At 41.5% G+C, this 14,431-nt stretch overlaps 1 protein-coding gene across 1 annotated transcript; it reads left to right on the forward strand.

Moving 5' to 3' along the window:
* Positions 1-7,539: 7,539 nt before the first annotated feature.
* Positions 7,540-14,356, forward strand: prlhr2a (prolactin releasing hormone receptor 2a). Its single transcript, XM_031726948.2, has 3 exons — positions 7,540-7,731; positions 9,317-9,797; positions 11,487-14,356. The coding sequence occupies exons 2-3, from the start codon at positions 9,337-9,339 to the stop codon at positions 12,121-12,123; spliced, it is 1,098 nt and encodes a 365-aa protein (XP_031582808.1). The 5' UTR covers positions 7,540-7,731; positions 9,317-9,336; the 3' UTR covers positions 12,124-14,356.
* The last annotated feature ends 75 nt before the right edge of the window (positions 14,357-14,431 follow it).

Genomic DNA, 14,431 nt, shown 5'->3' on the forward strand with positions numbered 1-14,431 from the left:
GAAAACCACCACGGTAGCTTCGCAGCATCATTAATTCTTACAATAATCACACAGTTGCTGTAACGCTAGATTCAATGGCTGCAGCTCTCCCGCTGCCAGCCGTAATAATAATAATGCTAATATTGAAAAAGGAAACATCACAAAAAACACTTAAGGTCATGAAAATTAATTGAGATTGAACAATTCAAGGACGCATCCACCTTATTTATTGAAAAGTATCGGTGTCGGTATCGGCGATACTGGCCCGTATCTACTTGGTATCGGATCGATACCAAAATATGCAACATGGCCACGCCCTCAAAATAGCTGCAGTTTTCTTTTGGAATGAAACAAACACAGCTTTCAGTGACAGTATCCAACTGTGGCCACAAGATGGCACTAATGTAAAGGATGGATACATACATTAATTCAGGATCCCCAACCCCCGGGCCTTGGACCGGTACCGGTCCGTGAGTCGTTTGGTACCGGGCCGCGAGAGTTGAGGCTCAGGTGTGAAATGTATGGTTTTCAGGGTTTTTATCGGTTTTCAGCGTTATTTTGTTATCGTTTTTATTGTTAACTCAGTTTTCCTGGGTCTTTTCACGTGTGTTATGAATAAATCTTCTTTTTTTCGGTACCGGTACTAGTTTTATTTTGTTGTATTTATCCGCGATACCTTAAAGGCCGGTCCGTGAAAATATTGTCGGGCATAAACCGGTCCGTGGCGCAAAAAAGGTTGGGGACCGCTGCATTAATTGATAGATGAGGAGCTGTGCTGTCTCAGGACAGGATTACTTTGCTTGGTGACCTTATTAATATGCCAACAAAATGCCAGGGTTCCTGGCTTATTCACTGTTTTCAATGAAGGAATAGTAAGTATGAACAAATTTACTTTTGCGGACCTTTGGACTATGTCCTTTTTGTTCCTGTCCAGTTCTAAAAATCTTCTAAATATCCAGCAGTCAATCAACGCAGCGTATTAATTTGTGAACAGGGGTTTTGATCATCAGAGGAAAATAACAACTGTGTATCATCTGCATAAAAAGGTAGGATGTTTTACAAATATTTATCATACTGCAACATGGGAGCCGGAGCTGGGGTTTAAATATTCACAAGTGAAAGATCTCCAGTTGAAGCCTTGGGTGACACATAAATCCCTTCAGGTCTGTGTCAGGAAGAGCATCTGATATAAAGAAAATCTGACAAATCAAACATGCAGCAACATGCAGCAAGCTACCTGCAGGCTTGACCCCTTGTGAATAATTAAGTCAGTTTGAAATCCCCCTCCCTGTTTTACCATCTTTGTTTGTCACATTCTTTGACCTAAGTTTTCAAGATGGGCATCAATCATATTCTTAAAAATTGAAATTATTATTGTTTTCTCACAGAAATGTTTTCCCCATAACATTAAAGTGCCTCTATAATTCTAATCAATTAATTAATTCTTATGCTAGAAGACCATAATTTTGGTATCATAAGTGATTTACAGTTCAATTATTGCAACACTGTTTTGACCAAAACATCGATTTTTTGGTTACTTTTTTTCATCAAGGACAATTAAGATCTCTATTAAGGTCTTTTAAGTTATCCATAATCTCTAGTTTTTGTAAAATACATGGTACAACGTTTTACTGTGGCTTAATTTATGCTGTAAGTAACAACACTGTGTTCTATAATATGATCACCAGTCACTCAGCAGGGCTTAATTAAGAGCTTGTGGATTAACAGTTAACCTTTCATATTTACTGAAAGCACTCCAGCTTCGTGAATTCACTGCGGCTGCTGTGAACATCAGTCAGACAAAATAGTCTGAATTGTGCTGATAAACATGCTGTAGACTCAGCAGATTTAAGCTGCCTTCATTATTCACCAAGGCTGAACAACCCTGACTGCTGTGACAAGCATCTGCACTTCACTCAATAGGTTCTGATGTACCATTGTGCACCATATTTCCATAAACAACCTTAAAGGATGTTTTGCCACTGCTCTCAGGACACGACTGCACGATTAGGAACTGAATTCATATCCGACTGCCAACAAGAAAGATAAGATTAGGCAAACAAGGAGCTTTTATCCAACTAGCGTCATGTTCTGAGAAGCGAAATTGAAATGTAAAATATCAAACTACTTTTCTCAATGCTACAGGTAAGAGAATTTTTCTGTATTGTGTCTGTATTTATGTTGGATCATTCGGGCCCTCTACTTGGCATGGTTCGATTTTTTTTTAAGCATCTCCTTTTTCTTCAATTAAGAAACATTTCCACTCAGAAATGAGTGTTATTTTCTTCTTTGGTTAGGAAAAACATGTCTTTTTTTCCCCCTTTCTTTTCTCTTTTTTTAGGAAAACACATGGCTTTTATCCAACTAACTTTATATCCTCAGGGGCCCTATTTTCATTTGTGAGATATGCCATTATTGTCTCTGCGTGTTGTTCAGTTCTGAGTAACAGGTTACAACAAGGTATTTAATGGAGGCAGTGTGTTAGCTCTTTTCATTTCAGTGACCCTGAGAGAACAGTGAGGATAATCAACATGCACCACCACTACAGAGTCTGAGCCATTAAATCCTATCTAGACCTCTTTGATTTGTATCTGACCATTTTTGCATGTACACAGTGTTGCAGATATTTACTCCTATCAGGGGTTTGGGGGTTTTGTCAGTAATAGGTTACAGGCATCGTTATAGTATGCTTGCAGTTATCCACACAATCATGAATAAAGAGCATTACTGTAAATCTGACAGTTGCAGAGAGTAAACAGAAGAAGGTATTTTTTCCTTCCATCTAATTTTTATAGAAATTTTTATAGAAATGTTTATAACAGGTGGAACTTCAGGACTTATTTATTGTTTGTTCTAAAACTGATCAAAGACTGTACAGCCGTGTCTTTTGTCTCAGAGAGTAAAAACACATTCATTGGTGCTTCTTTATCGAAAGACAACCTTTATGAAGGGTTTGCAAAGGGATTTAAAAATGCAGATTCATCCAACCATCCAATTCAGAGTCACGGTGGAGATTAATATATAAAAATTCATCTGTAAATCCCTCTTACACTGTTTGTGCTTTGTTTTATAGACGAATGCAGTTAATTTGTATTACACAAGGAACTCATTATGGGCCTGATATGTATTATCAAACAATACTGTTGCACCAGGATAAGCCTGATTACTGAGCTGTCCACATCACGCTGATTATTATCCTTGTGGGTTTCTCTGGGCGAGCCATAAAACTGAGAACATTGCCATAATCTGGTGAAGATAATCATGTCAAATAGAAAAGTCTTGGACTTCTGTATTGGTAGTAACTTGAAGTCACTGAGCAGACCCAGGAGTCTTTCATTACCTCCAGGTTAACTAATTTCTGGTGTTTAGCTTCAGGTCCACTTGAATGTGTACGTACGGATGATCGCTGATCAGTTATGACCCATGAAGACTGAACAAATGGTATGAACAAAATCAAACAAAACCAGAGCAAAACACAATTGAAACACAACTGCCTGACAGTTACTGTCAAAGTGTCAGGCAGTAATAATAATAATTTGAAGTGGAGTATGAATCACACAGAAATTATCTGAAATGTGCGATTGTCCCCGACAATAAAAATTGTGAATACAGCCACGAACTGCAGATTGTGAGCATTTAAACTCTTGGCATTAGTTGACATCATTTTTTTTTTTAGAGGTAATGATGGGGGTATGGCCTGTTTAAAGACAGGTGACTCTAAAGAGTCAAAAATGTTGGTGATAAAAAAAAAAGGTCCAACTCCTGAATGTGAAAATCTCCTGATTTTGCCAATTTGTTCGAGGAGTTGTTTGAAACTCAATTGCTGTGCATACTAATGCATATTAGTGCGTAACTACTAATTACAGCCTCATCGTTTATCTGAAAAAGCATTTGTTAACACCTCCAGTGTCCAAATAATAGTATTTAACCGAGGACTTTGGACATGGTCCTGTTGTTTTGCTCGTTTTGTTGTGTTCTTTGTGCTTCCAGCATCTTCATTTTTTTGTGCCTTCTGTGCTCGTGTTCCTGTGTCTCTGCTTTCATGTACAGGAGGTTAGTTATAGTTTGCTACTTTGGGGTTTTTTTAAGTTTAGTTTTCTCATGCATCTTGTTCTAGTTTTCCTTCCTGCTCTTTTTGCTTCTTTTCAATTTTGGTATTCTTCAGTTCATCATATATTTATTATTATCTAATTTGGGTGCTTTTAAAAATGAGGAAATCTCAGCCGATGATATTTGTAAAGGTGAACTGGAGGTTTTTAGCGGGTTATCAGAAATATTTTAACAGTGTCGCTCTAAAACACTCAACGGGCTGGAGTAAATTAAAAAACATGATCACTGAGAACCGACTCATGTGTTACTGTTTAGCTGTGACCTGATCTGTAAAAGCCTCATTGTGTCTGCATCAGTGAGTCTATCAGTAAAAAAACCTCATCATGCAGCCTGCTTGCATTAGACAACTGAAACTCATTGAGGTCAGATCACCTTAATTCACAGACAAAAACCACTGCCTATGAACTAGATTCATCTAAGATGAAAGCTGCCAGGTGCCAGATGCTAACATTGTCTTTCAAAGTTTAGTATTAATTAAGTTTAGAGCTGGTATTTGTGAAATTGTATTGTTTAATATAAGCCTTTAAGCATAGTCCACAAATTCTGAAAAGGGTTGAGCTATTCCAGAAACGTTATTTTAGCGTGCTTTATCTCACTTCACTGTGGAAGGTGACATCGGTGTTCCAGCAGTTTCCAGTTAATGGCTGGCTTGAGCCTTGGTGGTTCCCGGGTGTTCCTGAACATCCTAACCAATTTCTTCTTATTTCAGGGTGACAGTTTGGTTTTTTTTCCCAAACCTTGGCCAAATGGTGTCAAATCTGAATATACTGCAGTTAAGTGCAATTGTTTAAACTGAGGATCTGGGAAGCTGCAGTTGTTTGTAAAACCCATTAAGACCATTAAGTGTCTGGAATTGCCTTTCCAAAGCCCAAACCTCGACTCTACTGAAGATTTGTGGACTATACTTAAAAGCCAGGTCTGTGCCAGGAAACCAGCCAGTTTACATGGACTCTATTAATTCTGCCAACAAGCCAGAATTATGCTAGAATTTTGTTGACTTCCAAAAATGCCTGGGCGAGGTGCAACTCGCCAAGAGACATTTAACTACATGTTAGTTTGGATGTATGTATAAGTTTGAGCCTGTATGTAAACTTTTGACCCGCACAGGGTCAAAATTAAAAATCCAAAATAAATTCATTAAAGATGTATGCTGAACAATCATTCCAACCTGGAAAAATGGTAAATGACCTGCATTTGTATAGCGCTTTACTCAGTCCCTAAGGACCCCAAAGCGCTTTACTTTCAGTCATTCACCCATTCACACACTGGCAATGGCAAGCTGCAATGTAGCCACAGGTGCCCTGGGGCGCACTGACAGAGGCGAGGCTGCCGAACACTGGCGCCACCAGGCCCTCTGACCACCACCAGTAGGCAAACATGGGGTTAGTATCTTGCCCAAGGATATTTGGCATGCAGCCAGGAGGCAGCCTGGGATCGAACCACCGACCTTCTGATTAGTGGCTGACCTGCTCTGCCACCTGAGCTACAGCCACCCCGTTAGACAAACAGAAATCCTTAAAAGCCCCAAATTACCATCACATTCATGCCCATGATGAGTGGATGCAAACTGCAATTCCATTTCAAATGTCCTAGCAATAGTTCACAGGATTTGAAGGTTGTAGTATTTGATAGTTCTGCAGGTGGGAGAAACACGCCACAGTGACTCATCATACCTTCTTCTTATTCATTGCTCAGGGTCTGAAGTTTTGTTTTCTACACACCGGTGGTGGCCGGTTCTAACAGATTCTAATGCCGCTCGTTCCTGCAAGTGCAAAAAAAGATCACGTGTTCGTCACTCATCAGCAAGATTTAGTATGTGACAAAAAACAAAAGAAAGAAAAAAATCCATGCACTAATGGATGTTTAGTTGTTCTTCTCTCACAAGAAACAATCTTCTGGGATGGTGCACTCTATAGCGCTTGACTAACCAGCATCTGTTCAGTATTGATTAAATGAAAAGACGCAGTAAAGCCTTTTAATAAATCCAGACAAGTGTCAGAATCTGACATGATCAAACTAAAGCAGTGTTTATTCTGAACAGCTCTGAAAGTCTCAGTTATCGTTAAACGATGGCAAAGGCGGCTGCAATATTCTCCTTTAGCTTATAGTATTTTCATATCCCTAATCAAAAAAAAAAAAAAAAAAAAAAGCTGCCCTATATAGTTTCCTAAAGTGGTACTTAGTTTTAAAGGCCAAAAAACAACTTGTTATTTTCCTACAGTGGTGCTTTGCCAGTTAATGACTTGACCAACAGTTCAGGCTGCTGCTTTCTTGGCACACTTTGGGCCCCTTTTGTAGCAAATGAGGATTGTTTAAATGCCACAGCCTGCCTGAGTGCTGATGCTGACTATTTCAAATCTGTGAAGATTGTTTCCACTTTCCAGCATCTTGTTGAATCCATGCCACCAAGAATTGAAGCAGTGCTGAAGTCAAAACTGAAGTGGCCGGTGAGAGTATTTCCTCTGATACCGGTGTTCAGTACTGTGTTTTGACTCTTTTGAGGACCCTCAAGGATAAATCCTAGCTTAACTCTGACTTTGCAGATGCTACTCACAGGTGGCCGAGTGGGAACTGCATGGTGATTTTTTTCCATGCAGGATGAAAAGTGAGGAGAGTTAACCTGAATTGATCGCACTCACTCGAAACTCTCGAGCTTTAAATGGACGGTTTGAAACCCCAGACACACTGAGCACAGCATCCGCCGTGAACGTCACACCAGGATCCCCCTGATCACCTGACTTCAGGTTGTTGATTCACAATCAATTTGCTAATGACAACAAAAAAGCTCGGATCGTTTCGCCTCTGCCCCTGAGAGTGAGTTTGCACAAATCAAACGTCGTGCTTGCAGAGCCTCCACCTCTGATTGTTCTCCACACAAGGGCCACGCAAAACTGAGACATCATATTACGTCACCTCTTTATCAGTCTGCCCCTCTGTTCCTTTTACAAATATTTATAACAAAGGAGGATAGTTCAAGCACAAGCGCCATAACAGCAGTAACTTTCTCTTATGCCACAGAATATTGAGCCGTCTTGGCGTGGGCATAAATCACTCATGATTAAAATGCTACAGACTGTGTAGAAATAAAACCGTTATTCATTTTTAAAATTATCCATTAATAGAAATGATCAACAAATACCGTGGAGAATGTTTGCTACAGAATCTGCTACAGCAACTTGAAACTACAAGAGCAGAAGAACATGCAGGGATGGAGCTGTAAAGTCTCTTTAACCTCCTGAAACTGTCCTTGAGGTTGAAATCAGGTGTTGTCTGCAGGGTTTCTAGTCAGGCTTTTCAGGCTACACCATCTCCCAAGGAGACACGTCGGAAACTCCTTCCAGTCATCACGGCTGTCACTCAAGTTTGGGGCAGATATAAAAGCGAGACTTCCTCCCCCAGTCAGCCGGACTGCACCTGTTGATCGCCTGGCCACACACACCCACACTCACACACACTTGATTAATTAAAATAACTAAAGTTGTTACAGTGCACGTTAATGAAGGGCTCGGGATGCATGGCTGTGTTTGGTGTCCGTAAACCTATAAGCGTGGATTTGTGTGAGAAGCGCGCATCTCTCCACAGACGCACAGAAGCTCCGAGCTGGATATTCCGTGCGCTGGAACACTGAGACATCTGCAGACGGTAGGTGTGCTTCTTTGGCTTGTAATGTTGTGCAAATTTAAATTGACAAAGTCTAACTGCACCTAAAGTCAGCACGTCGAGTATGAGAAGAGCGGAAATGATCCAGACGGGATGCAACGTGCTTTTTCTCCTTGGAGACATTTGAAAGTTATTTAGAGGATTTTTAATTGCTCGCGGTTTGTCATCGGTATGTCCGACAGTTTTATAGCTGTCAGTCCACTCGCTTTATCTGCGTCGAGGTATTCCAGAGCTGACCCTGTCTGCGAGTCTCCAGATACTGTAAATATTTCCAATGCCTTTAAATGGTGATATGTTCTTTAAAATGTATGAGATCACGCTACTGGTACCAGCGCGCGTTATTATTATTCTCTCTCCTTTTTTTCTTGGCACAAGGAATACGGGAGTGTTAAAACAAACTAATAAAAAAGAAATATCGGGTCTTTTTGGCGCAGGAAATGAGCTGTGTGCCAAAAATCTTTGACCTATTTTTCCTGTTACATTTTTCCTCTGGACAAACGTGTTACATTCATTTACTCTCACTCTCGTCCATTGATGAACAGCGTGATTCACTGTTCGACTCATATGTTAGTTTTCTCTGTCCACTGTTCACAGTGTGGCGTGACTTCAGCACATAAATTGCTGCAATCTATGGTGTTCAGATATATAAACAATTAACTAAGCATCACAAAAGCAACCACAAAGGCAAAAATATCGGGCAAATTCTCTAAAATCGAGAAAGACCAACCCAAAATTTAAATCTTGCCTATTTTTCTTAGAGACTCAACAGTGAGGGGTTCTGTACTGGTTACTTGAGATATTGTGATTGACTGCCGTCCTTACACTGGACCTTCTGGCCATTTTTTCCCCTGTAATATTTCTTGGCAGTTCAAATATTCAGGCTCCACTGCTGGTTTTTCCTTCATCAACATAAAATTCACACACAGTCTTGGCCAAATGTGTCCTTGCTGGGTGAGTTTATTATAGTGCTTATATTATCCTGCGGTTTTGTTGGCATGAATCATTTAAATTCCCTAACTTGAGTAATATGTATGCTGAAGTGAACTGATTTAACAGGGACCAACACCTCCTGTGCTGACCACATAAACACTGCACATACATGGTGCATGGGGAGATAATGGCGTGAGTCACACAGCAGCATTTGCTTTGATATTCAGTGTTTGCATGGAAGTTTTGTTGAAATGACTGAAAGGCATGTGGCTCCATGAGAGCCTACTCGTCTGAGTTACACTGAAGTAATAACCCGGGTTTATTTTGGTTTCTGCATATAGTTAGTCAGTGAGGTGTCACCGTAGTCTAATAAAAGGAATTCGCTTTCAGCATAGTGGGGTTTTTTGTTTTTTGTAGCTACACAGGAGGAAAAAAATCATTTACTACAAGGACGAGAAAAATAATTGGACAAAGGCTCATGAAGCTGCTCAGCCTGTCTGCAGGCCTGTAATAAAAGGAAAAGCGTTCTCAATCACTTTGCCTGTTCTTGTTTGCACATGTCTCCCTTGGCCACATTTGACATTTCACTGTGCATGTTGAACTGTACTTGACTCTGTTTATGATGTCATCCCTGTAGGTTCACACCATCCTTTCAGGATGGAGGTTTCGGGCAGTGGGTGGGCAGCTGAGCTCACCCCTCCGTGTGTGACACAAGCTGCAAATGGAAACGACTCCGGACAGGTGTTTGAGGTGGCGCTGCAGAACAGCTCCTCCAAGCGCAGCCCCCAGTTTGCGGGCGTGGAGCTGCTGCAGTCTTTCAAGCTGCTCATCATTCCCTGCTACACCCTCGTGGCTCTGGTGGGCATCTTTGGCAACTACCTGCTCCTCTATGTCATCTGCCGCACTCGCAAGATGCACAACGTCACCAACTTTTTCATTGGAAACCTGGCTTTCTCTGACATGCTGATGTGTGCTACGTGTGTCCCCTTTACGCTGGCCTACGCCTTCAACCCACACGGTTGGGTGTTTGGTCGCTTCATGTGCTACCTGGTGTACCTCATACAGCCAGTGACGGTGTACGTGTCAGTGTTCACCCTCACTGCCATTGGTGTAGACAGGTAAGTCACAATGAGTCAGAACGCAGTGGGAAAAACTCTGTAAGTAAACCTCCAGCATCTCGTTGGCATGCAGCATGCTGTGTGTCTGTGAGAAACAATGCACAAACAAGGACAAAAAAGTTTTCATCATGAAGCGTTTGTAAACCAGCTTTAGTTATCCCTCAAAAACAAAGCTAAATATAGCATTCATTTTGCACACAACACCTAACAATGACTCACTAACTCAAAGAAAATAGACCCTTTCAGCAGCCGCTGTTTTGACATGCAGTGGCAGGATAAACAGTAATTGTAATTACCATTTTGATGGTCCAGGACCCCCTGCTACTTGCTTGAATGACTGCGAAACACTAAATAGCATGGCGCCCTAACTGATTATTATCAGTAGCACTTGTGTTTACCTTGCCATGCTAAGCCACGCATCAGTCTAGCTGCTGTGTGAAGGACCTAGTGGACAAGTTTCCAGCTTCAGATTCAAATTCACCTTGATGTGGTGAGTTTTTATGTCATCTGTAAAACCAACAAAGATTGTTTTTCTTCTTAAATCCAAACATGACATGAATGTGCATAATGGCTCAAAAGACAGAGGACCCAAAACACCAGAAAAGGGTGAAAGTCCAAAACCTTTAAATCAAGCAGATGGTCACTGTGGCAAAAAGGCAGACCCCCAAATCCAAAACAGGTAAAGGTCATTCATGACAAGAACTTACAAAGAACACAGTGGTATCTTCCTAAATGCATTTAAATTATTTGGTTTTAGCTAAAGTGTGCATCACCTACTATTGATGTACAACTTCACTGCTTTGTAAAGTAGACCTATCATGCTCTAAAGCAGCTCTGCATGATTCACAGTTCAAAATAATCCTTAATTACCGCACCTTGTTTCAACCTGTATTCATTTTGAGTCATCTGCCCTCAAAACTGGGTCGTGTTCACAATCAAGAAGAAAAACAATCTTTATTGATTTTACAGCTAACACAAAAACCGACTACATCGAGATGCAACTGTGGAACTTCTGATCTGGCTCTCAAACACCAGATTTGAAAGGCAGGTGGGCGGGGCTTCTGCGCTCACAGACAGAGCTGTCTGCCTACGATGACTGTACTCTCACTAATGTCTTACAGAGCAAGAGTAAATTCAATATAACTCTGTGTAAAACTGAGGGATCCAAAGCTTGAGCTTTGAGCTTGTTTATTTATTATCAACATCTGCTGTTGTTGCACATATGACAGAAAATAAGGAAAGACATTTGAAGCTACTCTACTGGTCTAAATATTCTGCACTAATTTAATCAGTTTAGTGCTATCTAAATGTAAGTCTGTCTGAATGAGGACATTATGGTTAAATGAAACTCTGTCGGACACTAGATGTGTGTTTCAGTAACTCAACACACATCTAGTCTTATCCATTCACCTTGGTTGCAGTGGCAGAGCTGAATTGGATTTATTATTTGTGAAGCTTAAAACATGATGTTACTTTTCTGGTAACTGCCAATTTAGTATTGATGTTGTGCTGCTGCCATTTTTCAGCCTGTATTATCCGTGGTCCTTAACAGCATATGGTAATTTGTGCGCTGATTGCTGTCGCTCATATTGACTGGTAAATGTTGTTCGTCTTTGCCCCAGCCAATTACTGTTTCCATCATTTTCTATCCATCTTTCATTTGCTCCTTTTTACTCATGGACTCCGCAGATATTATGCGACGGTGCACCCTTTGAAAAAGCGGATCTCGGTCTTGGCGTGCACCTACCTCCTGTCTGGGATCTGGCTGTTGTCCTGTTGTCTGGTGGCCCCGGCTGTGGCTCACACCTACCACGTGGAATTTAAAAACGAAGGCTTCACCATCTGCGAGGAGTTCTGGATGGGCCAGGAGAGGGAGCGGCTGGCCTACGCCTACAGCACTCTCTTCATCACCTATGTCCTGCCTCTGTCGGCCCTCTGCATCTCTTACCTGTGCATCTCCGTCAAACTGCGGAACTGTGTCATACCCGGCCACCACACAGAGAGCCAGGCAGAGGCTCAGCGCGTTCGCAAACGCAAGACCTTCCGTCTGGTCTCCCTGGTGGTGGCGGCATTTGGCATCTGCTGGATGCCCATCAGCGTGTTCAATGTCCTGCGTGACATTGACATCGATCTGATCGACAAGCAGTACTTTCTACTCATTCAGCTGCTTTGCCATCTGTGCGCAATGAGCTCATCCTGCTGTAACCCTTTCCTCTACGCCTGGCTGCACGACCGCTTTCGAGCTGAGCTTCGCAAAATGTTCACGTGCCGCCGTCGCATTGGCATCTCAGCCAACAACTGCGCCACAGCCAGTGTGGTGTTGTGAAGCTTTTGTGTTTTAAGCTGAAGCTGGGTACCCACACTCATCTCATTTTGGTAAAGCAGTGATAACATTTAAGGCAGTCAGAATTAGAGCAGCCTAGGCATAGATGGGATAGGTTAGGAGTCAAATGTATGAGTATCCAGCTCGTACCCGGCATCCATATGATATACAAACTAAATTAGTACGATACTGTCAAAAATGTCCCTGTGTTGTTGATCAGACAGAGATATAGCATTACACTCCAGAGATGTGCTCCATCACTCCTCTTTTCAAACTCTCCAGGATTGTTTAACACAATACGATGCTTTAGGAACAGAAAATAAGTTTACTGGTACTGATTTTCAAGAACAAGGGTGATGTGCAGAGCTGTAGAGGAATAAAGCTCATGAACCACACCATGAAGAGATGGGAAAGCCTGGTTGAAGCTAGGCTGAGAAAAAAGGTGATGATAAGCAAGCAGCAACATGACTTCATGTAGAGAAGGAGCACTACAGATGTGATGTTTGCTTTGTGTTGTTGGAGAAGTGTAGAGAGCGTCATGTATGAGGACAGCGAGACAGTGGTGAGGTGTGAGGTAGGAGTAATGGCTTCAAGGTGGGGGGGAGTGAGATTACATCAGGGATCAAGTGTGAGCCCCTTCTTGTTTGCAGTGGTGATGGGCAGTCTGGCAGAGGAGGTCAGGTCAGAGGAGTCTCTGTGGTGTCTGTGATGCTTGCAGATGATATTGAGATATGCAGTGAAAGTAGGGAGCAGGTGGAAGATTTGTGACAGAAGGACAGCAGCAAGAGTGAAAAGGAAAGTTTGCAAGATGGCAGTGAGACCTGCTGTGATGTGTGGTTTGAAGACGTGCTACTGAGAAAAAGACAGGAGGCTGAGCTGGTGGTAGAATTGAAGATGCTAAGAAAGGAATTACCAGGAGGGACAGGATTAGAAATGAGCATGCCAGAGGGACAGCTCAGGTTGAGGAGTTTGGAGACAGAGTTAGAGAGAGACAAGCCTGAGAGGGTTTGACATGTGCAAAAAAGGGATGGTGGATCGATTGGACAAATGATGTTAAAGATGAAGCTGTAAGACAGGAGGTAAAGAGAAAGGCTACAGAGAAAATTAGTGTGACAGAGGATGCTGGGGATGAGATGGAGGGAGATTTGCTGTGGCGACCCCTAAAGGGAGCATCCAAAAGAAGAAGAGAAAGATTTACTTTTAGCAATCTAGGATTTTATGAAAATAATATAAAAATAGAATCCCAAACATGTCCTGTTCACATACATACAGTAAAATGCAAATATTATAGATTTGATCATCCATGCAAGAGAAGAGGCTGAAAGCATAAGATTATTGTTGTTCAGCATCATTTTTAAAAATTATGACACCTGGAAAGTATGAAATGTAAAGTTACTAGACTTGGTACTGGGTGAGGAACATCTACAGTCTTTAATAAAACAATGCCAAATAGATCACGTATAAGTTTCCAATAAGTTATGAAGGCTTTGAAACATATTTAAGAGCGCTTAATGCTTAATAAGAGTGCTTCACCTCTAGAGGGCGCCACATATATAAAAAGTTCCACTGGCTGCAGTTTATGTGATCTAGGGTCATAACAGTCAGTTCCTAAAAAGTGAGTACGATTGCTTGCAATGGCATGCAAATATACATTTGAAGATATTTCATGAAAATATATATTCTCCAGTTTTGCGCGTGATGGCTTTTCCCTGAGCTTTCGTGGCATCCCAGCTTTCTCCACCCTCTCAGTTTTGAATCCCCACATGCCCAACTGTTACTTGGCATATTCACACCAATTCGTGCATGTTCAAGTGCTTATTGAGATCAACAGCTGCTGATTGTTTGAGTGCTCACCATATGCCTGGACTGATCGCTGCAGCTTGAGGTGATTTTGTGCCATTTAAACTGTAAAGCCTGGAAATGTATGTACACTTCCTTTCCCTTTTTCCGATCAGCTTTGCAGCGCAGCTATGGCTGCAGACTCATTTACATTTACATTGCTTTAACTGCCGCGAACAACGCAAAAGACTGAGAATATTGTGAAAAAGCAACCACGCTCAAATGCAATGTTATTGTTCTGGATAAAAGACAGGCAGTGTGTATAATAAAACATGCTATGTATGTTACCATGGCTACATTGCTTTTTCACCCTTGTGGGTATGGAGATAAGAAACATAAAATAAACCTGCCAGAAGTTGGAAGACACCGAACATCTGGAATCGTTAGTGCAATTCGAACCTTCGCCAAGAGCTTAATGATTATTATGTCAATATTTCATTTAGTTGTGTGGTATATTACTTGCAAACACACA

Source organism: Oreochromis aureus, linkage group 12 (assembly GCF_013358895.1).
Source record: "Oreochromis aureus strain Israel breed Guangdong linkage group 12, ZZ_aureus, whole genome shotgun sequence".
NCBI lineage: Eukaryota > Metazoa > Chordata > Actinopteri > Cichliformes > Cichlidae > Oreochromis > Oreochromis aureus.

What these genes read in the sequence shown, in the direction of transcription:
- prlhr2a (XM_031726948.2), top strand. Translation starts at nt 9,337, where the DNA reads ATGGAGGTTTCGGGCAGTGGGTGGGCAGCTGAGCTCACCCCTCCGTGT. An exon ending in ACTGCCATTGGTGTAGACAG is followed by an intron (nt 9,798 to 11,486) that starts GTAAGTCACAAT and finishes TGGACTCCGCAG; the next exon opens with ATATTATGCGACGGTGCACC.